The sequence below is a fragment of the Suillus clintonianus genome, assembly GCF_016758775.1.
Source record: "Suillus clintonianus strain FC179 chromosome Unknown DEU56scaffold_23, whole genome shotgun sequence".
In the NCBI taxonomy this organism is placed as follows: domain Eukaryota; kingdom Fungi; phylum Basidiomycota; class Agaricomycetes; order Boletales; family Suillaceae; genus Suillus; species Suillus clintonianus.
Genome location: NW_024539247.1, coordinates 26,096 through 49,179, shown reverse-complemented (window position 1 = coordinate 49,179; position 23,084 = coordinate 26,096). Strand labels below are relative to the sequence as shown.

At 48.5% G+C, this 23,084-nt stretch overlaps 7 protein-coding genes across 7 annotated transcripts; 5 read left to right on the top strand and 2 right to left on the bottom strand.

Moving 5' to 3' along the window:
* Positions 1-350: 350 nt before the first annotated feature.
* DEU56DRAFT_870627 (uncharacterized protein) lies at positions 351-1,217 on the top strand (the record flags this gene model as incomplete). Its single annotated transcript, XM_041355646.1, has 1 exon — positions 351-1,217. One exon carries the CDS (start codon positions 351-353, stop codon positions 1,215-1,217), a length of 867 nt encoding a protein of 288 aa, XP_041210099.1.
* Positions 1,208-7,976, bottom strand: DEU56DRAFT_793643 (uncharacterized protein). The gene is made up of 15 exons (XM_041352777.1): positions 7,337-7,976; positions 7,225-7,284; positions 7,060-7,158; positions 6,836-7,005; positions 6,628-6,789; positions 5,483-6,559; positions 4,732-5,428; positions 4,520-4,681; positions 4,324-4,465; positions 4,182-4,271; positions 3,519-4,131; positions 3,021-3,463; positions 2,933-2,973; positions 2,794-2,873; positions 1,208-2,744 (listed from the first exon to the last, which is right to left on the bottom strand). Exons 1-15 carry the CDS (start codon positions 7,530-7,532, stop codon positions 1,371-1,373), a joined length of 5,406 nt encoding a protein of 1,801 aa, XP_041210098.1. The 5' UTR covers positions 7,533-7,976; the 3' UTR covers positions 1,208-1,370.
* Positions 7,977-9,666: 1,690 nt separating this feature from the next.
* On the top strand, positions 9,667-11,520 carry DEU56DRAFT_793636 (NADP-dependent oxidoreductase domain-containing protein). Its single transcript, XM_041352776.1, has 8 exons — positions 9,667-10,069; positions 10,123-10,207; positions 10,264-10,333; positions 10,388-10,478; positions 10,536-10,771; positions 10,822-11,008; positions 11,071-11,328; positions 11,376-11,520. The coding sequence occupies exons 1-7, from the start codon at positions 10,012-10,014 to the stop codon at positions 11,250-11,252; spliced, it is 909 nt and encodes a 302-aa protein (XP_041210097.1). The 5' UTR covers positions 9,667-10,011; the 3' UTR covers positions 11,253-11,328; positions 11,376-11,520.
* A 1,219-nt stretch (positions 11,521-12,739) lies between these two features.
* Positions 12,740-14,314, top strand: DEU56DRAFT_793631 (DUF706-domain-containing protein). Its single transcript, XM_041352775.1, has 8 exons — positions 12,740-12,846; positions 12,901-12,985; positions 13,044-13,169; positions 13,226-13,350; positions 13,407-13,559; positions 13,620-13,781; positions 13,835-13,914; positions 13,969-14,314. Exons 2-8 carry the CDS (start codon positions 12,916-12,918, stop codon positions 14,153-14,155), a joined length of 903 nt encoding a protein of 300 aa, XP_041210096.1. The 5' UTR covers positions 12,740-12,846; positions 12,901-12,915; the 3' UTR covers positions 14,156-14,314.
* A 101-nt stretch (positions 14,315-14,415) lies between these two features.
* On the top strand, positions 14,416-15,843 carry DEU56DRAFT_793630 (HAD-like domain-containing protein). Its single transcript, XM_041352774.1, has 7 exons — positions 14,416-14,645; positions 14,711-14,745; positions 14,805-14,886; positions 14,936-15,036; positions 15,097-15,175; positions 15,226-15,357; positions 15,408-15,843. Exons 1-7 carry the CDS (start codon positions 14,575-14,577, stop codon positions 15,712-15,714), a joined length of 807 nt encoding a protein of 268 aa, XP_041210095.1. The 5' UTR covers positions 14,416-14,574; the 3' UTR covers positions 15,715-15,843.
* A 2,580-nt stretch (positions 15,844-18,423) lies between these two features.
* DEU56DRAFT_259207 (acid protease) lies at positions 18,424-20,305 on the top strand. The gene is made up of 8 exons (XM_041345332.1): positions 18,424-18,825; positions 18,876-18,970; positions 19,024-19,278; positions 19,328-19,365; positions 19,414-19,561; positions 19,609-19,916; positions 19,973-20,013; positions 20,071-20,305. The coding sequence occupies exons 1-8, from the start codon at positions 18,524-18,526 to the stop codon at positions 20,099-20,101; spliced, it is 1,218 nt and encodes a 405-aa protein (XP_041210094.1). The 5' UTR covers positions 18,424-18,523; the 3' UTR covers positions 20,102-20,305.
* A 282-nt stretch (positions 20,306-20,587) lies between these two features.
* Positions 20,588-22,651, bottom strand: DEU56DRAFT_911040 (GH3 auxin-responsive promoter; the record flags this gene model as incomplete). The annotated part of the gene is made up of 7 exons (XM_041357247.1): positions 20,588-20,844; positions 20,899-21,068; positions 21,127-21,272; positions 21,323-21,508; positions 21,576-21,707; positions 21,760-22,001; positions 22,057-22,651. 7 exons carry the CDS (start codon positions 22,649-22,651, stop codon positions 20,588-20,590), a joined length of 1,728 nt encoding a protein of 575 aa, XP_041210093.1.
* Between the last annotated feature and the right edge of the window lie 433 nt (positions 22,652-23,084).

Here is a 23,084-nt window from a genome sequence, read left to right as displayed (position 1 = left end):
CGTGCTGTTGGGTCACTGTCAACGTGACCACATATATATGTCCGCTGCCGCAGTTGTAGGAGGTTCGTTGCGGACTAGAGCGATTCGGGATGTGATGCCCAGAGATACCAATGTACCAGACAAACCTATGTGTGTGGCTCAGCACTACGATTTTGAATCCCTGGAATATTTTTTCTTCAGCCATTGAACCTTTGATGGTGCTGACTCAGCTGCGGAATGCTGGCAAGAGACCCCTATATAGCTGATTTATCGCCACCATCATGAGCGGATCAACCAAGTTCGAGTCATCTTTCCCCAATACAGGGCAGCATGACGAAGATGTTAGTAAACGCCTTCAAGAAATAGCAGAGATGACTCTGGCCGCCATTGAAGACGGGACGGTTACTGTCAACGACGTCTCACACAACATCACTCCCAGAGTCAACTTCATGACGGAAAACACTCGTTATTACGGTCCAGACTCCCAGCTATCCGCCTGGTCAACTGCTAGACCACTCACTAGCTCTGATCCCTGCTCCGCTCATGGATGCGAAATCTCTATCCTGAAGATGACGACTCTCCAAGGCGCGCAGCTGCTACATGATATTCTATCAAAGTCGAGTTCAGGGAGCGGGATTGTACCGGGTATACTGAATTTTGGAGATGCGACTTCTCCAGGAGGAGGATTCTTGATCGGTCTCCCAACCCAAGAAGAAACCATTGCTCGTTCATCTACACTTTACCCCTCTCTCATGACAGACACTGCTCAGCAGTTCTACAATCTGCATCGCCACGATGAGAAAGGCGGATTCTTTCACCATGCATTTGTATACACCCCTGCATCCGTGGTGATGCGAAATGACGCAGGAGATTGGGTGTCGCCGTATGACGTTGATGTACTCACGAGTGCAGCAGTGAATGCTGGTACAGTCCGCAGACAGATCGGCAACAGCGTTGCACATGACGAGGTTGAGAATCAGATAGAAGCGACGATGCGGGAGAGGATGGCGCGTATTCTCTTCTTATTCGAGCAGCAAGGGAGTAAAAATATCGTTCTGGGAAGCTTTGGAACGGGAGTGTTCAGAAATAATGTCGAGGTGGTAGCGAGGCTATGGAGTCAGTTGTTGGTCGGAGATGCTGCTCGATTCAACGCCTCCTTTGATCGAGTGGTATTCGGTATCATTGGAGAGAAGACCTTCATGACATTCAAGGATGTATTTAATCAAACAGAACGGTAGCGGGTTCATCGATTTCGGTAATTGTAGCATACGTGTACATGTATTTCAAAGAATGCCGGGGTAGAGTTGATGTATGGCGACAAGGGTCGAACAATGAGGAATGAGAAATGGAGAAATGTTCTCGCCAAACATCACGTAAGAGATCGTACACATTTAGGCCCACATAGCCTTGTACTTTTCATGGAACTCTTCGAGCGCACCGTTGACCACTTCGAAAACTCTCCAGTCCGCATCCGACACACCGCGCGGTCTCTGCGAATCACTAGTTGCTTCCAATTTCCCCCGCTCCTGCTTCTCAGATGCTTCCTCTTCCTCATCCCCCCACCGGACTGTGTCAAGTGATCCATATCCGCTGTCCACCTCCTCACTGAGGTCTGCATTCTGAGGTGTTGCATCTTCGGACCTCTTCTGAAAGAGTTGCTCAAGTACCCCACGCACAGTCATTAGCGTGAGGTCAAAGTCCTGCAACAAAAACCAAACTTCGCCCCGTCTGATTGCATTCGCGGAGGCAAGAGCCGCTACCTGTCCGTGAATGTAGAAGTCTAGGAGGTAAGCATTCAGCGCGTATTTGTTGTCTTCTTCGTTAGTCTTCCCGGTGATGCCTCTGAACGATGGGATGGTGTGTTCGTTCAGGTTCAGTCCACGTCGAGCCGTTTGAGCGAGGTCGTGAACACTGTCGAAATGATCGTCATGGCCCGAGTTAGCCACAAAGAGCGACCGTGCGACAACACGGATCGCAGTATGATGAAGGTGGTCGCGAATGAGCGACGGTGCATCTTCCGCAGTACCCGATATATCCCTTTTGCTAAGTGGCAGGATATGATCGGGCTCAAGGTCCTTGTGGTGCTGAGTCCCGTAAGTAAGGGCATATCCGGTGAAGATCTGGAGGATTTCGCGCTCTTGCTCTATCAGCACGTCACGAGCTGGCTTAGCCAGTGGTGGTAGTACGACCATTGATGGCGACTTCTTGACCACATTCATGATGTACTCCTCTTTCATACAAGCAGAAGGCAGGTACCGCCGTCCGAAGAGGTGGGACATCAGCTGGATGAACTCGCGTTTCGCAAGCCTCAGGCTAGGTTGCGCACAAATTTTATGGATCACGCCGCTCCGAAGCAGAGCAACTAGAGCCAAGTTGCTGGGCTCTGTGTAATACAAATGTGCCGCTATTCCGAAAAGGTTGAGCGGCTTCCCTTGCTCGTCGAGCAGACGAGCACGACGCAAGTAGTCGATAGAGAAACGCAGATGGTGCAAAAGCTGGTATCTGCCTTCCTCAGAACCAAAACTGATTTGTGGTAGGCGGAAGAGCCGTTGCACAGCGGCGACTGCGATCGTGGAGTAATCAGAACCCTCCAGCAGATTGAATAGGCGCACGACGAGAGTCGATGTAATAGGGAAACTGGCAGAAAGGGAGGGCAGCTTGGAAAGCACCAGTCTCTGCACTCTGCTCATGGGAAGAGCATAGAAGACCACTTTTCCGAGCAGGTCGTATCCTCGCCGTCCAGCGCGTCCCGCACATTGTCGATACTAGGGTCATTGATTAGTGACGATTTGAATGAAACTATGTAAAACGAACCATGAGTGCAGTGAGGAAGGGTGAGTCACCACAGAAAATTGAAGTTTTGGTCGGGGCGTTGATACCCAATGCAAGAGTGCCTGCAAACGCAGTCGAAGGTTAGTGGCCCTATAAAAACAAAAAACAACGAAATACTTACCCGTTGCGAAAATCACGCGCACGAAGCCACGGCGAAAGAGACTTGATCTACTATCAGACAGTGGTCCTACATTGTAAAAGAAGCTTACCTCTCAACCAGAGAGCGATACCCTTTGTTCATACCGGCATGATGAACAGCGATACCACGTCTCAGACAATTTATTGCCCATTCAGGTGGAGAGGGTTTCCGCCTCGCAAGATCAGCGATATCTTCGTCAAGTTCCAATGCCGTATACGAAGTACTTTGACCAGCGAACGAGAAGTTTGGCAGGGGATCATCAGGTCTAAAGGATGCCTGCCATTCACTCGTGACAGCGCGCTTATCCTCTTCATCGGCCTTGTGCTTCGATGCTCGTGTAGTTATGCGTTCCCGCTCTTTTGCGCCTTGAAGGTATGCGTCATATTGTGCCATTTTGCGTTTCCACTCAGGACTATTTTCGCGCCATTTGTCTTCCTGACTCTGGAGCACGTTGTCCAAAATTTGGGCCATCTGTTCACAATCGCTTCGATCGAATGAAAAGAAGATACCAGGCTAAATGAACAAGGATTACATGAATATAGAGAAGGAAGATACGTCAAGTACTCACGAGGTCCCCTTGTGCGTGAAGATCGGCGACCAGATGAATGAGATTGCAGCCAGATATAACACGATCAGGTTGAGAGTTCAACACTTCGTCTGGGACACGAGATAAAACGTCATCTTGGAGTTGAGTAATGACGCGCGACAACGGTGTCCCGGAGTCTCGCGAATTGAAAGAGGACAGCAACGGAGCGAGGCGCTGTTTCAGAGCCTCTTCGTACCGTATTATGTCCTTCTGCTGAAGCAGTTTACTAGAGGGAAAAAAGACCGGGGGATCGAGGGCAGTGAGAATAGAAGGCTCGAGTGCTGCGCATGTATTAAGAGCACGATACAAATTCAATGCATCCACTGCTTCCAGTGCCAGATCAGAGGGGAGAGAATGTGCGCTGAATGAAAGAATGGACAGTGGATGCAGAAATCGCATCCTTTCGGTAGACTTGTGCGTCGAAAGGCTTTGGAAGGCATCTCTTGGCTCCTCGTGGATGTTATAATAGAACTTCCTCAAGTGGGAATACCGATGCGGGTAATGCACGAACTTGTGCTGGAAACCGCCTGCTTTTTGAACGCTTTCGAGCCATTCATTGAACCTTTCTGGTGCTCCGACCGTTGCAGATAGACCTCTATTCATGCGGGAATCAGCACATGATCAGTCAAATGCAAAGTGGCGTACATGATAGGACAAGGGGACAGGAGCAATATCTGTTCCCAGACAGCTCCGCCCTCCTGCTGGCCAATCGTGTGAATTTCGTCAAGAATGACACTACAGTAGAACGTAAGAGGAAAATACACATATATGAAACTGACGTTCGTACTATTTGAGTCGGGGGGTCCACATCTTAGCGAGTGGAGGAGATAAAAGCATGATCGCCAGGATCTCGGGGACAGTGACAAGGATTTGGCAGTTCTGCGGATCATGGACTCGGAAGTCACGGGAGTGGATTGCCCAGCAGCTACCTGGAATTGAATCAGTGGCGATCCCTCGTTGAATATGAGCCCACGAGTACTCACGACCGTTGAGGTCCTTGCTAAACCTGGCATAAATCTCGGCTGCAACCTGAGCAACAAGGGCTTTTGTCGGTGCAATGTAAACCAGTATCCCATCGTCAGATCCTCGGAGAATCTTCTCCATAGCATAATACGAGATGAAGGTCTTTCCTGCACTGGTAGGAGCTGCAACTAAATGAGTGGTTGTTCTACCTCCGAAACAAAGCATCACTAACCCACGACGAGAAGAGACATGTTTTGGTCGATAGCATCAAGCACCTCGCGTTGCCACGCATCTGGCTTGAATAGCACTCTTGCATCAGCCTGACTATCCATGCTTCTATCCATGAATTCCCCGAACAACCGTAGTTGCCATACAATAGGGTGCTCCTGCACTCGCATGAATTCATTGGCTGGTGTTTTGGTTTTGGACTTGATCAGCTTGACGAAGCGAAAGCTTAGCGCCCTGTCGTCAGTTGAACCCGAGACGACGAGACTATCAATATAGTCGCTGAAGCCGAGGGAAATCAACACGCTCGTAATTGCGTTAGCAATCTCTTTTGTGCTAAAGCCAATCTCCCACACTTCCTTGACGAGACGCATTAGTGACAAGGAATATTTGTCGCGGCTCGCCGAGGAGTCTGGATTAGCGGAATAGATCCACTCTCGGAGAAGACGATGCATACGATACAGCCGAAGTTCTACGCCCACTGATGGCTCCCTGGTTCGCGGATTGCGGGCAAGAACTTGCAGGTATTTTTCGAGACCAATACCATCCAGGCTTTCCATCTCTTGGATACGGGACGCGATCCATGCTGCAGACTCAGACATCTGTTTGGATTCCTTCTTGGCGATATTCTGTTCACGGATAGCATCGGCTTTTGACAGTTTGCCGGTACTTTTGCCCGACGAACGAGCATGTACAACTTTTGGCTGGAGGTCTATGATGAGCGATAGAAGTGAGAATTACCACACCTGAGTACTGACCTTCGCGATGCGCTGATTCATAAGGGAGGCCACGGTCGGTATCTTCAGCTGTTCGAGGACAGCCCCTGATGCGCCAGTCAAGGTGCTGGCTTGGTCATGCAAGTTCTTCATGAAACGCTGGTCTGACCGAAGCTTCCGACTACGCTGCCATTCAGTCATCGGAGTCGCAGTATCTCCTCCAAGATGCTTGGGCAGAATAGCCATCTTATGGTTGTGCCAATGCTGCGTGTCCGAGAAGAGGGTATCCTCTCTGGATGTTTTAATTTGAGGAGAACGAGCGGATGGGAGGTCGTCAGCGGACTCGTCACTAGTGCTGCTATCGTCCCACTCGTCAGACTCTTCTCCGATGGAAGCAACACGTTCTACGGGATTTGGGCGTGTGACGCCCTCCGCGGCGACGTGGACGACAGAAAGCTCCTCGTCAAACACTCGGTTGGTGAAGGGGAGAAGCTTGAGGGGAACTGGCATCTTATACAAGTCATCAGGAAGGAAAAAGACGCTCAAACGCGAAAAGTCGAGGTGCGGGAGCTTCAACTCAGAAAAGATATCTTCCGCATCTTTGGCCACAGTCGGCCCGAGAATCTCTGTCAACGATTGAGCTTGATGCTCGGAAAGATAGCGCAAGACAGAAAGGAATACACGGATATCAATGTCGATGGATGTATCGGTTGTCACAATGACTGCTTCTGTCGCCCGAAAAATGCGGGGTAGGAAGGATTTCGTCAACAAAGTGAAAAGGCCAGGTTTCATAGGCACCAGGCGCCGTGCTCGATCCTGGATGGATGCATTCTTGAGAAGAAGGACGTGAATGATGAAAACAGCAAGTAGCGACGGCTGAGTGTCGTCCTTGAATGCTAAAAGATATGATATTCCAATATCCTTCAAGATCGTGCGGTGGTCTATGAAAGACAAGGATGTTGATGCTCCGCCAAGGACGCAGCTGCGGACTTGATTGAACGGCCCCTGTTCTTGACTAGCAAGAACGTCCTTGGCAGTGACGCCCGCGGATAAAACAGCATCGGGGAAATATCCTCGATGGCCCAAGCGAAGCTTTGATTCAAAAACGAAAGATAAGATCTATAGCAGAATCGATGCTCGTGTTAGATTCTAGAAAGTAGGAGGGTAAGGGAAAAGCGGGGTATGACCTTGGTGTCCTTGAAATCAGCACCCTGGAGCGGCACCATTGCCAAGCCACTAGCCAGCAAATCGAAGATAAACAATCGTTGAGTGAGTATTTGATGGACGGCGAATTGTCCACCGATTCCTTCCTTCAGTGTACCGCCATCGTTGACCATCAAAAACATTGGCTAAAGGGGAGTGAGAAGAGATTATCGTGCTTTGTGGGACTTCTACCTTCGCTTGAACACGATAATCAACCCAATTTTTGTCGGAGAGACTTGCGAAGGAGAGGGTTTTAACCGAGTTCAGCGACTGGAGGTGCTTATATAAGACTCTTCTGGCCAGGGCTCGAGATGCGACAGTAAACTCCGACTCGCCCGCCTGTAGTACTAGGTGTCGGTTGGCTGATACCGTATTAATAAGATAGACACTATAGTGAGATAGAGAAGTAGGCTCACCATCGAAGAAAACGATATCAAAGTTAGCAGAGCGTTTTCGGAATTCGTTCAAAATGCGTTCTAGCAAATAGATCGCATGAACGATTTGAAATGATGGGTCTTCAACAGCACCATCATCCAAGTCGTATCAGAGAAAACCATCCATATTCGACAACGATGACGCACCGTCATCCTTCGCCAATGCAAGCAGATGATCGTCAAGTACAACTTGGAGTAAAGAATGTCCTAGGATGAGGATGAGTATCAAGGTTAGACGGCTAGTAAGCTAAGCGAGTACCATCGATGACAAAGGGTTCTGCACCAGCGTAATCCCCGATCAAATCCATCCAGCGCGCGCCCCTACTTGCAGGCGCATACCACAACGAATCAATCCGGTCTAACGCTTCTATAACAGTGCATGATCGGGCATTGATTGATGATTCGGACTCCTCGATGGTTCGCTCGATATCAACTTCAAACTCCTCAAAATCCATGTTGCGGACGATGGTGTGAATGGGATCTGAGTTGTGTGCAGTCTTTTGGTGGTCCGCCTAGGGGAGATTAGATGGCTTCTGGAGATAGCCAGGATAATCGCCTCGAGGCACTACCACACAGGAGATTTGCAGGAGATCGATGGCACAAGGCAGACTGGGCGACGCTTACTCGCCTAATCAAGAAGGCTTTCAGAAGCCTGACTGGCGCTTATTCGGGTGACGGGTCGTTGAGCGCCGAGTTTCAACTTGAAGGTTCGATGTGATCAGGAAGTGATGGACATCGATGGAACCCCACGTTCGTATTCAACGGGCCCCCAATATCGCGCCAGTGCGCATGATTCAGAAGGCTCGGGTTTAGCGATCCTTGCTGCAGAGTCGTCTGAGTCTGTCTTCGCTATAAGGATGATGAGCTCTTAGCAAGGGCAGACAAGTACTCAACGAGTGGCTGAAAGTGGTTGTTTGGTCCTGCTGTTTGCTGTGCAGTGAATAACACCCGGGCGAATGGACAAATTCAAATTCAAGCACGTGCTTGGAGTTTCGTGCGAAACTGTCACTGTGTCAACCTCGTCAACGTTTTAATGGTTGACCTGAACTTTGTCACGCTCAACGATACCAACGACAACGACTGCTGAAATACTCAAGGTGCACGTGCATGGGTGGCATTGCGAGTCCCAGGCACCACAGGGCCACGTCCCGAACATAGTCTGGTTCCACAAGTTAAAAGAGACGTCCACGAAAATCATGAAGTCGCTAGGGATTCACGACGCCAACACTGAACGAGACAATCGCGTCTTATATATCATCGTGTTCAGGAAGCTTCTCCCGATAACGTTGTTGAGCGGGGACGAGCTTTTCAGCGCTTGGTGGCAAGCCGTGGTCTGTAATTGTGATTTTTCTTGTGCTCTTTATTGCCTCCAACTGCGCCGACACTACACTAGCAGGTCATTATACTCTCTGGAAGGGCGATGTCCATTACTATTACGTCAGTCCTAGCAATCTGATGGTGTACTGGTCAAATTGTTGATAGATCGGCGTCCTCAATGACTACCATTTATCATCGATCCAATGCGACGAGCCTACTAGCGACAACGAGCGCACAGGGACAGTCACCATCATTTCACCCCGGCCAGCATGCCAGAAGACAAATCTGTATTCGAGAGGTGGCTCCTGACGATTATGAAGTCTGTCCCTCCAGACATTATACTTCGCCATCCTGTTGACGGAACAAACCCCTGGATGACTAGTCAAATGTGAATGCTGACTCCGATGCAGGGAGACAAATGTAGCTATATACGAAGGATGACGACACCAAACCTTCGGGTGTCACTTGCCTTCACACTATCTATCATGTTCCCAAGGCCTATATGCAAGATGATGAGTCTGTTATTACAGACGTGGCACCTGGCGAACGTGCAGTCGTCGCTCCCAATATAACACATCGCTATGCTGTCAATTTGTGGCAGTCTCATAGAGATCGCAGTGAGTTTGTAAAATACTTGGTCGGATTAAAGACCCATCAATAATCACGACGTCCATGCTCAATCGACGTATCCCTAAACACTATCCCTTGTCAAAAACAGTAGCAATCTTGTAGAGGTTACTCTTTCGCATTAGAGATTATGTCAGTTTACTACTTTGTCGGATAGGTTTACACTAGGCTCGGGACCAGCCGCACATGAGATCGATGATGGCACAAGGCAGACCAGTGGGTGGCGCTTGCTCGCCTAATACAGAAGGTTGACTGAATTCTCGATTGAGTTTAGTATACTTATCGATGCGCAGGGGTAATATCTGCGCATGCACGTGCCAGCAACTTTGTATACTTACACGTCGATCGGATCCGTCAATAACGAATGGGTCGTTAGGTGACATACGTACGTACTAGGGCCACGTAGGGGAATGAAACAAACACCCAAGCCCGAAGCACGAAGACCACAAGAATGAGCCGGGAAAATATCGACGATTAGTGGCACTGTTACATGGACCATCCCGGGATCATATTTCAATATTCATGTGATATCGTGGAGAAGGGCCAGGAATCTGAGCTTGGCCGCTCTTGACGGCAACGTCACTGATCATGTATGAGAATCTACTTGGAACGACGAAATAGGTATCACATACAATAGGCGCCCAGAAATGAATGACCAGACTCACAGACGTGCCCGTCGAGCCATAATGCCGTTTGTTCGGACTAACCACGGCTTGGCCGTTTCATGAAGGGTCTGGACAGGATCAATCATACGTTGTCTGGTCGCACCGGCCGGACCGCACCAGTCCGCACGAGGCGGACATTCACGGCAGCCGGGACTGACATTGTTTATCTCTGCGCACCGCGTGAGCAGAAAAGGTTTGTGGCTAGAGGATGATCGATGAGGCAGGGATCATCTGATTCCAACGAAATCTCACGAATGTAAACTTTAGTCCAGCCACAGGGAGATATCATCGTGTCGGCTTAACCGCAAACCGTCTCTAGTCCACTATGACATCTCATCTCACAACCCTTAATAACGGCCAAACCATCCCTGCTATCGGGCTTGGTGAGCGTCCGAACTTAGTTCAGGGTTGATGGCTTACTGACAAGCTTGGACAGGAACATGGCAATCGAAAACCAATGAAGTCGCTCGTGCTGTCGAACATGCGCTCAAGGCAGGCTATAGACACATTGACTGTGCTTGGTAGGAAAGCGTTGGTTGATTGTGAAATAACTCTGATTTGAGCGCATCAACTAAAGGGCATATGGGAACGAAAAGGAAGTCGGCGAGGGCCTGCGTGCATCGGGCGTTCCGCGGGAGGAAGTATTTGTGCGTATAACATATCTCACGTATCGGTTACCCTGTTCACCTGGTTATTGATAGATCACCAGCAAGCTTTGGGGCACATACCATAGACGTGTTGAGGAATGCCTCGACCAGACACTCGCGAACCTGGGAACGACATATCTTGACCGTGGGACTTGCATTTCTCTAGACTTGTTTGACTGGTGCTAACTGTTTTGATTATCAGTTTACCTTGTTCACTGGCCTGTCGCGATGAACCCAAATGGGAATCACCCTGTCATGCCGATGCGCGCGAACGGTAACCGTGACATCGATGAATCTTGGGACCTTGTAGACACCTGGAAGGGCATGGAAGCCATGGTAAAGAAGGGTAAAGTCAAGACAATCGGCGGGTCAAACTTCTCCCAGAAGGTACTCGAGAGGATTTTGCCCACAGCTGAGATCATCCCGGCTGTTAATCAGGTATGTTCGACGTAATGTCACCATTCGAAACTGACCATTGAGACATGCAGCTCGAAATCCATCTGTACAACCCGCAGCTGGAACTTCTCGATTACTTGAAATCGAAAAACATCGTTCCACAAGCATACTCGCCCCTTGGTTCGACCAACTCTCCACTATTGACTGACGAGTCTGCCACAGAGATTGCAAAGAAACGTGGTCTCAAGAGCACGTCTGATGTCCTTCTCGGTTACTTGCGTACGTTCATGCTTGTCGTTCGTCCTGTGCAAGAGAATGGTGATTGACATGTCTGATGGCAGTGGCGAAGGACATTATTGTCCTTCCCAAATCAGTGACGCCATCCCGCATCGAATCCAACTTGAGCGGTACGCTAAAGGCGTACAACGTGCTGACGCCAGAGGACATCAAAATCCTTGACGGCGTAGCTGCGGGTGGCAAACAGAAGCGTTTCATCATGCCCCCTTGGGGTGAGTGTTGGTAATGGCCGAACGTGATGGTATTGAAATTTGTTGTCCAGGTATTGACCTAGGCTTCGATAATTGGACTGCTTCAACCAAGTAAGCGATAGGCTCGGTCATGCATCGATATAACTGATTGATAATAGGTGAATTGGAGAGCACGATTGTAACATTTGAGGCAGACACGAAAGTTGTCTGTAGATGTAGAACTGCATGTACTTCATAGGATACGTTTTCCACAGAATTGACTGGCCGACGTGGTAAATGATGGGGCGAGGCGCATAATGCGACAGTGAGATGAAATGACCCAAGAGTTAGGAAGCGCCTCCATTCGCACGAGTCTGAGGGTACAAACCGGCGGACGAGACAGTTGGTCTGGTGCACATATCGGATGCGGTAGAATTGTCGGATTGGAGCAAGGATCTAGCGGCGGCTATAGTAAACAAGTGCCCTACCACAAGACGGTGCTCCTTGAAGGTGTGGCCAGTCGTCTGCGGGATAGAGATATGACAGCTCATCGCTGGTCAGGACAATAAGTGATACATTATTGTGATCGAACATGTGCCAGCACCGAGAGAACGATCATGATGGTCAAGTGTGGCCTGAAGGAGGGTGTTCAGCTCGCAAACTTGTCTCATCATCCATACTAGGATTTATCTTGTAGGTCCGGTCGCATCCATCGAATGACCATAAATATAATTTGAATGTCGAAGTCCGTGAGGCAACGGTTGGCCTGACGAGAAGATCCACACGTTCAAGTTGAAACAGATTTCAAGACTGAAGCAAACAGGCTGGGAGTGGAAAATTTCCTCTATTCGCCCCTCCCAGCAACGTAGTAGAATCTCAAAGGATACCTAAGTAGATACCATGAGCAAAAGCTGGGAAAGCTAAGGGTGAACTAGTGAAGTAATACCGGGAGCTGTTTCATAATACGTGGCTAATCACGGCGGCAACTTGCCTTTCTGCCATAAGCGCATCTATCCGATTTTCACTGCTTGGAAGTTAGTGCAACGCCATTCAGGTTGGGCCTAGAAGTTGTGTGAGCCTGAGTAAGGGCTGCACCAAGAGAAAAATTATTCACCTGTCGGTGGCTTTGTATTCTTGTGATTATTTTTGCGATTACTCGGGATTGTTACGCCAGCGGGAAGTGGCTAGTGAGATTGAATCACGGAAGCGAACGAGAGTTAGACTAAGATCCTGTGCAAACCTTGACGCGGCGAGTCAGGACTTCGAACGTGACATATTGTCTATAAGTATGCCGAAACGGCACATTGTCGTTGTTAACGTTGAGCACGACGAGGTCGTCACAGTACTTTTTGCCTGCAGACAACCGTCCGCTACGGCAGTGTGTATCCTAGGCGGGGGCAGATCACTCTTCCGCGAGTCAAGACAACATCGGAGCCACGCAAGAGCCACGTGGGCGGCGTGGGCTTCGTCAGGCGCGAAATTTAAAAGGGTCCGCGGCACCAATTTGCAAAGGGACCCACATACTAATAAGGAAGTTGATAATGTTTGAAATTACCGTCATCAATGTCGCAGGAGACGACGGTGAATAGGTGCAGGGGCAGTTCTGTTGGTGCTCGCGATGATCGCATTCGTATATAAGGCAGCCTGTTTGTCTGTAATCCCCAACTACCCTCCCGCTCCTCCCCAAAACTCCTCATTTCATAGATATCACACAGAGACATGCCTGCTATTGTCATCAGCGCACACGGCGGGCACGAACTCGAGGCTCTTTCTGACGCAGTTGATGACGGTGCGTATTTATCACGCCATTCCGCCGCTTCGTGACGTGACTTACCGTCTATCTGCAGTAAATGTTCTGAAGGCCAAAGTCTGGGACTCTCAGTCCGAGTTTGATTCTACCAAAGACAAGGAGACATTCCGACAGTACGAGACTGCCTGCGATCGCGTCAAGAATTTTTACAAGGAGCAACATGGTTAGTGCCTACATCCCATCTACCAATTCACGACAATTTATTGACCCGCCACGTAGAAAAACAGACCGTAGCTTTCAACATCAAAGCTCGCATGGAATTCAAGAGCCGGAAACGCGTTCGTATGGGTATCTGGCAAGCTATGGAAATGCTCAATACACTTGTGGATGACTCGGATCCAGACGTTAGTGATTCATTGGCTTGTGGTTTTCCTTTGCTAATCGTGGAGTATATATTTAGACTGAGCTTTCGCAAATTGAGCATTTGCTCCAGACTGCCGAGGCCATCAGACGCGACGGCAAGCCCGAATGGATGCAGGTTACCGGTTTGATCCACGACCTTGGTAAGCTGCTCCACGTATTTGGCAGCAAAGGCCAATGGGACGTTGTCGGTGTAGGTTTCTTCATCTGGTACTTGTGACGATGCACAGACTGATACGCTTAATTACGCAAGGATACCTTCGTCGTCGGCTGTGCTTTCTCCGATAAAAACATATACCCCGGTACTTTCACCGGCAACCCAGACTTCCACGACGCCGTTTATTCTACGCACTATGGAATTTATGAACCTAATTGCGGCCTTGATAATGTCATGGTGTCTTGGGGTCATGACGAGGCACGTATCTGTATATATATCATATTCCTTTATGCTTATCAAACTTCTCATAGTATCTCTACAATGTCGTGAAGGATCAGAGCTCGCTTCCTGCAGAAGGCCTTGCCATGATCAGGTATCACAGCTTTTATCCGTAAGTTTCTCCCATTCTTTACACGTCTATCGAATTTTTACAATGTCCATTCAGATGGCACCGTGAAGGAGCTTACACGCACCTCATGAACGAGAAGGATCATGTAGCACTTGAGGCCGTCCGCGCCTTCAACCCATATGATCTATACTCGAAGAGTGACGAGCCCTGCGATGCTGAAAAACTTCGTCCATACTACGAGGACCTCATTTCTAAATTCTTCCCTTCTGAGATTGACTGGTAGATGCGCGCAATAGCGTGTACGGCTTTATTCTAAGGTTAGCATGGCATAGACATAGCCTGCGAATACCGTTGCAGCATAATTTTGTATTCCCTTCAAAATCTGTGTCCTTAGTTCTTCTATTCACTTTATTGCAGCAGTATTTTACTCCCCTATTGACGCATTTATTAGCATTAATAGATATAATTAATGCAAGAATTGTCACAGAACTGCATCGATGGCAAGTGCTTGCTTTGAGAGATAAGATAAGATTTAGCGCTCGCCTAGTATTAACCAACGTGCAACCTTGACCCTGCGCCACCACCGTGAACTGAAACATTGTTTCGATATCTCACGGAGCCCCCACTATCTTTGATTCATTCCTTCTATCTCGATAGACGATATATATCTCAACATATACGACCCGCCGTACTTCTTCTACAATGTCGCAGGAGTCCCCTCTCAGTGAACCAGTCGTCTACCACGGCAAGAAATTTGTCGTGCTCAGCGATTGGTGCGTACATGATAGATCTAGATCTAAGCGGCGATGTGCTAATGCGCTTCGCTGTGCTCAAACAGGGATGGCACGATCACCACACAGGACTCCAATGATTGTTTGTCACGTCGAGAACTTTACTATGTGCCTTGCTCTGACCGAAGTACTACGACTTAGTTGTGACGGACACCTTTGGTATGGGACGCTCAGATCGCGTTGTGCTCAATCAGCGTATACGTAATGGCGAAGATAACTTCCGGTACGAGGCATTGCATGCACAAAGTTGCAGAATTGAGTTTTTCATGCAGGGATGCCTTCCGGAAGATGATCATAAGCGTCGTTGAGAATGGCAAGGTGGATGGCAAGGTGACGCACACATTCGAGTTCTGTAAAAATGCTGTCGCGAACAGTAAGTTTTGTCCATTCACGATGGGCGTTTGTTGTCCGGAGCTAACGTCCGGGCTGTCAGACATCAAAGTCGATGATACTTTCAAGGCTTTCTACGAATTTTGCGAAACGAATGATATACCCGTGGTAATTGTGTCCAGGTACGAAAAACTTGTAGTTTCACCGTCCTGTGAATTCATACCCTCTGCAGTGGTATGGAACCTATCATCCGTGCAGTCCTGAACAAGCACCTCGCTAGCCTTGATGGCATTCAAATTATATCAAACGAGGTGAAAACGTACGATGATGGGAGCTGGGACATTCAATATCGTCATCCCGAGAGGTGAAATTACTCATCGCTGTTTCGCGTTTGACTGAGAGCGGATAAATTAGCGGCTTCGGACATGACAAGTCGAAGGCGATTGCGCCCTACAGGGATATGCAGCCCGCCCCGATCGTATTCTTCTTTGGTGATGGCGTCTCAGATCTATCCGCAGCGCGGGGGGCGACTTGTCTGTTCGTCAAGCACAAGCCGAATGGAGAGAACGAATTGATGGAGTACTGCATCATCAACAAGATCAAGCACAGGTTATTCCAGAGTTTCGAGGAGGCGCAAGAGTTGATGAAGCTCATTATATTCGCGGAGACGGAGGAAAAACGACAGAGCATCATCGCACGGGAGTGGCCTGAAGTGGCTTGAGAGGTTACCTCGCGCTTCTCGCCCCCAGTGATGGCATTTGGAGGGAAATGAAGTAGATTTAGACGCTTCAAGATTGCGCCTACTCTCCCGTAGTCAGACCTTGAAACAAGGAAGACAGTCGTTCCTTCTTTTTCAAGGATTGCGCATCCAATCAAATGGACCCAAGCATTATTCTTAGAGCGTCAGTGGTGCCTTCGCCGGTGGAGAGCGTAGCCGCAAGGCCATTCGATGCTCCGCACTGATCTGGATGACCAGCTGGGCGCAAATACAGCGCTTTCCTGTTGAGCACAAACCTCGTCATATGCAAACCAATTTTTCAACAAACCCAAAGACCCATCAACTTTTCAGGCGTACCCTAATTACGACAGGTGTTGGGCTAGAACCAAATTAGCTCGTTTCAGACGATGACGATATGTCTGGGATGGATCGCAATCTCAGCATGACTGAACGTTATGTGCACAGGTATATACGTGCATGACAGTGGGTTGCAATCATAGAAAGGAAAAGGGAATGGCAGGGGGTGAAAGGTCAATGGAAGCTATGAACAAGGTTTGAGTGATGAAGGACAATAGAAGTCATTAAATTATAAAAAATGGCTAACCTGCAATTGATTCTTCGAGGCGCGGGTGGGAAGAAAAGAGTAAGATGAATCGTCGCAAAGAAATTTGAGTATTTCATCTGCGTGTTGAATCATTCTTCCTCCAATGTCAGCTGATGGAACTCCAAAATCGTCATTTCCATAATTTTCCGTGGAGACTAGAACAACGCTGGACAAGCTTCCACCGGCTGAAGTATTTGCAGCGTCTGGATTTTTCTCGTAGAAAGTAGTCTCCCATGCAGCGATTGCTATCAAATTAGGTGTGACGTTTAAAATAAAAGTAATGATGGTTGCAGGATGGCGAATCCTTCAGCTGCTGAAGTGCGCCATACTGGACAGCAGATTGTGTGAAAAGCGTTGGATAGATGGGAAATTGAAGTTGGTAGGGCCTGTGCGGTACCGGTATCCGTTCCATGAGTGGCGGAAATAATAACACTTCTGGAGTGATGGAGAGGGTCTTAAAAAAGAATCTAATAGCCCCAGTTTTTCACTCTATACTTGCAATATCTGCAACGCGCAGAACACATGATGCTACAGGAACTTTTGTATATCCACGGATATGGGTGTCGAAGGTAATTCGAGGGAAGGCAAATTAGACGAGGGCGGTATGGCTGCCCCGGAAACTTCTCCAGTGTCCTCCGATAGTACTTACTATTAGATAAAAACAGCGTTGCAACGCCAACTGGAAGATGTTCCACTGAAGCTCTGCTGCGGTAGATGCAGACAACGATATTGACGGTCCTTTGCTGGTCGCTGCGGAGAGTAGGTTTGCATTTTTCCTGGATGGTTGTACGTGTCGTCCTCCATACTATCATTCCGGGTAATCTGCAACTACCATGTAATATGCAAAATGTTCAAAACACCTCAACGCGCTGCTCGACTCACTTCAAAAAAATTCAGGCATATGTATACTACTTATATATGATGTACTGTCCAAGTAGAATGAAAATTTCTTGAGTGTTGCAGCTGCGAGAGATGAAATAGTGGTAATTTGTAACCATGCAAGAACATAAATCATCCAGATCCCATAGATCCTACAAATATATTCATAAAGTTATACCTGGAGCATAACAATCACCTCGTCAGGATTCCAGAACACAATTTCGATAAAGGTCATCCTGTTGTTTAAAGATGCTATTGAGGAAGAATTGACGACATGTATAAAAACGTGACAGCGAATAGGGGAGACTCCGAGAAGAGTGTAAGGAATTCAATCTCCTCTATGGCACACGCCGCACAGCCAACAGATCGAGAGCTGCGGAGAGTCAAAGTTGACCGTGCTGGTGCTGTGCCGAGGTGTGACACGACGTGACCATATTTTGCAGATTAGCAGTCAGACCCTGAATTTTCTCGGCTTTCATCCGACACCACACCACAACATCCTAAAAATGAGCAAAAATAAGAGTCACATAGAGGTAGTACGAATCTATAACACTCTAAATTCGTGGAGGATAATATGAAGTGGTTGAGGAGCTACAAAAGATTTGCTGAAAAAGTTGCAGATTACCCGGAATGATAGTAATCACACTGACTGGCAGACCTCGGAAGCAATTGTTAGTCTATGTTTATTGCCCAGGCGGCCTAAGTAAGTATGGTTTTATTTTGGCTTTGTTTGGTAAGCCCATCTCATCTATAAATAGTGCGCGTTTGTTGTCCAAAGCGCCCATCACCGCCTAGTCAGGCTGAGCGGGCATTTAGTCTTCACCTGCTGTCGCACGGGAGGACAGCGATCCAGAAATATCGAGGGGAGCTTAATTGCGGGTTACTCATACGTCTTCCACCTTCTCTTCATTCCTGGTCCTGATTCATAGGTTTTGGTTCATGTGCTATCAACTTCGAGCCATATGACATTTATTCCTTGCTCAGGAGACGAGTGTGCTTGATCGGTGGTAATATCACTGGCCTGATGCGTACGCTACAGAGCTGAGCAATCTTGATACTCATGGGTCGCTGATCGCATGCTTGCTCTGTTCAAATGTCGGCGCTTCAGCCGTCAAACGTAAAAATATCGGAAAATGTCCCATGTTATTATTGGTTCCATGTATGTCTTCCAGTTTATTTAAATCAGTTCATATGGAGGCTCTTAACCTCCATGTGCTCCCTTAGGCGAGTCCTGTCAGCACTGGGTGGTTATCGGCTGCCTCAACCCATATAAGCCTCCTTGTTTCATTCATGGTGAATTAGCACCAGGCCTGCGTCCTTTTTTTCAGCATGAAGTCGTTCTCAGCCCTGCTTTCCGTGGTTCTCCTCGCCACCGCGACATCTGCGTCGGCGTCGAGCTTCTTTAGGATGCCACTGACGAAGCTTGCGTCCCCCAGTTCGTACTTTGCAGGTCTGCCTGATGCTGATCGTGCACGTGCCGCATTCCTCAAGAGCTTTGCTTCTGGCGGTCCTGCAACTGTCCCTGCATCTAACCTCGCATATGTCCAGTACACTACTAGTGTTGGCGTTGGCAGCCCTCCGACGTACTACAACTTAGTTGTCGACACTGGTAGTTCCAACACTTTTGTTGGGTAAGACCTGATTAGTTATTCCCTTGGGCTAAATCTCATTTTATTCGAAGAACTGGAACAAAGTATGTGCAAACCTCGACGAGTATCTTCACTGGCGAGGACGTCAACGTCACTTACGGCACTGGTTACTTTTCTGGCTTGGAGTGTAAGTCTTCTGGCTGCTTAAGAATGATATCCGTCTGAAAATTTTACCTTCAGATCTCGACCAGGTGACACTCGCTCCAGGTTTTGTCATCACGAACCAGTCCATCGGCGATGCTCTTTCATATGCCGACTTTGAGGGTGTCGATGGCATCGTCGGGGTGGGCCCCGTCATTCTGACTGAGGGTACACTCTCGCCCAGTACCAACGAACTAATTCCCACCGTTATGAACAACGCTGTCTCGCAGGGTTTGATCACAGAGCAAATATTGGGTGTCTCTTTCGCACCTGCAACGAGTTACAATGACACGAGTAAGAGAGGTTGTATGGTATAATTGACGGTAATCTAATTTGTGCGCAGATGGGGCCCTCACTTATGGAGGCATCGATTCGTCGTTGGTGAGCCTAATAAGTATGTCCCAAACTTTGGTGTTGAATTTTATCTAGTACACTGGTGAAATCACTTACACGCCGGTTACTGCAACTTACCCCGCTGGTTACTACTGGGGCATCAACGTCACTGATGCAACGTACGGCTCTGCGACGACTGTCATCCCAACGTCAACCGCTGGAATCGTTGATACCGGCACTACCCGTAGGATTTTATTACCCCATCTACATGCCTTTCTGACACATTTATAGTGGTCCTCCTCGCTGATGACTTCTTCGAGTCCTACTTGCGTGCCATCCCCGGTGCCAAGATCGACGCAAGCACCGGCCTCATGACTGTCCCTACAACTTCCGTCTCGGAGATCCAACCATTGAACTTCACGGTCGATGGCACCGTCTTCAGCTTGGACGCTGCAGCGCAACTCATTCCGATTGACCAGAACACCGCATGGGGCTTGTCAGCACACAAGCAGTACGGCATTGTCTCATACTTGGGGACTAACAGCGGCGAGGGACTAGACTTCATCATCGGGCAGAAGTTCATGGAGAAATACTACGCTGTGAGTTGTCAAATTGCGAGGTGACTATGCAGTACGGGGTATTGATTGGCTTGCAGGTTTTCGACACGGATAGTAACCGCGTTGGATTTGCTTATACGTGAGTCTTTCCCCTCGTATCCAGTTATCTATTCCGGCTGAGAAGTTTTTGTGAAAGCGAACACACGTTCACCACGTATACTCCTTGATATGGGTGCCTTCTTTAAGGGGACGAGTGGCAGTAATACCTCCTTCACACATACTTCGCGTTTCTTTTGCTCTGATGGCGTTACCGCATGCGCCGTTTAATTCACGGTGCTACTCCCAGGGCTGCATTGTAACCTTGAGGACGCACTCATACGGTGCTTATCGGTGCTATGCGTGACTGAGAGATATACCCAGACGTTTTGAGGGCGACGGTTGCATGCCATTGGGACATGAGAGAAAAATTGAAACCCGCCCGCAGTTCCTTGATGCGAGCGACGCTGTAATGTAGTTAAATGCAAGCTCGAGGGTGAGGAAATTGTGATGCAGGCCAAATAACCGTATACCAGCCAAGTTCGATTCGGAAAATTTTCAGAGGATATATCTGCTAATATCTGCAGTCCAAATGAATATGTATAAAATTAGGTTACATAAATACTCAATATGCTTCGAAAAGCCCGATTTCTAGAACCAGACTTTTGTATGGTATCTTACAGCTCCATTATAACTTTTTCCAGGAACCATTCCTTAAGGGCTGGGTCGGATATGACAACGGGAATCTTCAGCTGACCCATCGAGACGTTCGTCTTCTCGCATTTCTGCCTGCGATATTCCGTGAATGTGCCTTTCTCCACGAGACGGATGGTTGGCTGTCTTGATCTGCCTTGGAAGAAAGTAAAGCGATACTCAGCGTTTGCCCGCATGAGATGGTCAAAAGCGTGCTGTGTCGCCACCCTCGTGTCCTGTACTATGAATATCCATCAGCTCAGGCGCACAGAGGAGCTCCAAAGCAAGCACTAACCTATTTCCCCTCCAATTTCTACCAAGTACCCATAAGCAATAGTCGCCTCTCGGTCGTCGCTCACAATAGTGAAATCTGTGATCTGGCCGATGTATCGAGCGGCAGAGACGATCGCGTTCGTTAATTGCGACTCTGAACACGTCGTTCCAAATGTCTGCGCAAGTGCGCCACTTCCCAGGCAAGCGTATCAGCTCCTGGGCATTAAAAATCGATGGTACCGCAACTCACTCTCGCCTGTGAAGGTAATTGATAATAGGTAATCCGTCCTCTGGCGCAAAGCCTTTAACGGTGATGACATCACCGAGGCTGTATCTCCACAAGCCATTGCGGGTCGTCAAGATGGGCTCGTATTGTCCTCCAGCTACAACTTCGTGCTATGATAGGGATGAGTAGGCAAAGGCGAGATGCGGTCAATGGTTCTTACAGCAGACAATATATGCTCCAAAGGCTCGCTGGATTGCACGTCCAGAAACTCGATGACCCCATCCACAAAAACTATCTTGAAGTCCGTACTAGGGTTGCCTTTCTGGTATGGTATCGCGATGCCAGCCTCTGAGCCGCCATAACCAGCACCCTGGGTGCGGACAGAAGGTCCAAGGATATACGCAATCTGTGTATTGTGAACTGTCAGTTGGGTAGTAAACATTCCACGCTTGACGTGCCTTTTCAACGGATACAGCACCAGGACCTCCAGTGATCCCAACAAACTTGTTCAAATTAGGCCACACACGGACTGCCCAGCCGTGGATGACAGGAGGCCCAATTTCGCGAAGTTCGGCCGCACGAGTAGGGTTCGGTTTGAAAAGTTTCTAAGAGAAATCGTGAGCTGAATGAACTATAACAATCAAACAGAAAATTGACCTCTAAAGCCTCTCGCACGTGGTCTATCTGTTCAATGTCCGGGATGATCCCTTTCTCGATGCAGTCGACAAGTATATCCCACTCATCCTCCACGTACTGCAAAAAACTGAGGAATGTATTGCCGAAGGTGAAGGCGGCGGTTGTCACCCCACGGTCTGCCAATGCAAATAGCGCATTCAGAACAAAGAAAGACCGATAGCTCTTAACCAAAGAAACCGCGTATGGAGCCGTTTTTCCGGGAACTGAAAGTTAACTAGAGATGAGCATGGACAGGCGAAAGTAGAAGGATAGACTTACCCCACATATCGAGTCTATCCATATCGTGCTCGATGTCCCAGTTCATTTGCATTCGCAGAGCACCGATGGTCACAGAGCAGACCGGCAACGGCTTCTGACCGTCCTCGCAATCTAATTTCAGGTTTTGCCAAAAATCCAAGGAAGTTAGTGATAAGGTGCTACCCTCTGAACGGGAAAAATGTAAAGGGTTATTCGCAAGGCGCTGGGCATGCCGATATATTGGGAATGTCTTCGCTGTGTTGCCGGATGTCATGCTGGACATGGCTATGAAGTAGGGCAGTCCTGGGGCGAACATGTTCTTCACGTCAGCCTCCTTGCAAGGGGTCGCAAAAAACTTTGCTGTGAATGGCTGGTAGTGTTTGTAGTTTGTGAGGGTAACGAATTCTCGGAAGCTGCGTAGGAATTCTATATCATCCTTCGAGTCGCTCTGCGCGACAGCCTCGCGGAATTTTGCCAACTCGGGAGCATCATGTGCAAACTGAGACGCAGAATTCGGCCGTATAATCTCGAGTAAGGTTTGATCTATGTAATCCTTCAGCTGCTGAGAGAGTTCGGAGGATAACGAGTCCAAGATATCTGTCTCAGGATTAGACATTATTGTGATATGATGTGAAGTTGGAATGCGATTTTATGTAGCGGGATGTCAGGGCGTGGTGCTGGCATCCATTACGATCAGCCGGTGTGGCGGTCATGATTGCTAGTCTCTAATAGCTGACCTAATACACACACATGCATGACGGAGCTACCTCTGGTGCTGTTGGCAGAATGCTGCCATGCCTACCCCAGGGACCACAGATCGGCAGAATTTACAGAGTCTGAGACATTGGGAGTACTCACATGCTTCAAGTTGCGAGAGGAACCGTTTGACAGGTGTTGACGGCTACCTTCCAAAACTAATTCAGGTGTTCAGCTAAGGCACGAGGATTAACAGAAATTTAAGACTGTGGAACCCTGTGAAACCTTGAAAGCTCGCCCTGCAAAGTTGAACGTGAATATCACCACATGTCGGAAATTTGGAGGGGAACTGC

What these genes read in the sequence shown, in the direction of transcription:
- DEU56DRAFT_793636 (XM_041352776.1), top strand. Translation starts at nt 10,012, where the DNA reads ATGACATCTCATCTCACAACCCTTAATAACGGCCAAACCATCCCTGCT. An exon ending in TTCCGCGGGAGGAAGTATTT is followed by an intron (nt 10,334 to 10,387) that starts GTGCGTATAACA and finishes GGTTATTGATAG; the next exon opens with ATCACCAGCAAGCTTTGGGG. An exon ending in GGGAACGACATATCTTGACC is followed by an intron (nt 10,479 to 10,535) that starts GTGGGACTTGCA and finishes TTTGATTATCAG; the next exon opens with TTTACCTTGTTCACTGGCCT.
- DEU56DRAFT_793630 (XM_041352774.1), top strand. Translation starts at nt 14,575, where the DNA reads ATGTCGCAGGAGTCCCCTCTCAGTGAACCAGTCGTCTACCACGGCAAG. An exon ending in AATGGCGAAGATAACTTCCG is followed by an intron (nt 14,887 to 14,935) that starts GTACGAGGCATT and finishes TTTTTCATGCAG; the next exon opens with GGATGCCTTCCGGAAGATGA. An exon ending in CCCGTGGTAATTGTGTCCAG is followed by an intron (nt 15,176 to 15,225) that starts GTACGAAAAACT and finishes TACCCTCTGCAG; the next exon opens with TGGTATGGAACCTATCATCC.
- DEU56DRAFT_793631 (XM_041352775.1), top strand. Translation starts at nt 12,916, where the DNA reads ATGCCTGCTATTGTCATCAGCGCACACGGCGGGCACGAACTCGAGGCT. An exon ending in TTTTTACAAGGAGCAACATG is followed by an intron (nt 13,170 to 13,225) that starts GTTAGTGCCTAC and finishes CCCGCCACGTAG; the next exon opens with AAAAACAGACCGTAGCTTTC. An exon ending in AGGTATCACAGCTTTTATCC is followed by an intron (nt 13,915 to 13,968) that starts GTAAGTTTCTCC and finishes ATGTCCATTCAG; the next exon opens with ATGGCACCGTGAAGGAGCTT.
- DEU56DRAFT_793643 (XM_041352777.1), bottom strand. Translation starts at nt 7,532, where the DNA reads ATGGATTTTGAGGAGTTTGAAGTTGATATCGAGCGAACCATCGAGGAG. An exon ending in CTGTCCCCTTGTCCTATCAT is followed by an intron (nt 4,132 to 4,181) that starts GTACGCCACTTT and finishes CCGCATGAATAG; the next exon opens with AGGTCTATCTGCAACGGTCG. An exon ending in TATCGCTCTCTGGTTGAGAG is followed by an intron (nt 2,974 to 3,020) that starts GTAAGCTTCTTT and finishes TAGTAGATCAAG; the next exon opens with TCTCTTTCGCCGTGGCTTCG.
- DEU56DRAFT_259207 (XM_041345332.1), top strand. Translation starts at nt 18,524, where the DNA reads ATGAAGTCGTTCTCAGCCCTGCTTTCCGTGGTTCTCCTCGCCACCGCG. An exon ending in TTACTTTTCTGGCTTGGAGT is followed by an intron (nt 18,971 to 19,023) that starts GTAAGTCTTCTG and finishes TTTTACCTTCAG; the next exon opens with ATCTCGACCAGGTGACACTC. An exon ending in AACGAGTTACAATGACACGA is followed by an intron (nt 19,279 to 19,327) that starts GTAAGAGAGGTT and finishes ATTTGTGCGCAG; the next exon opens with ATGGGGCCCTCACTTATGGA.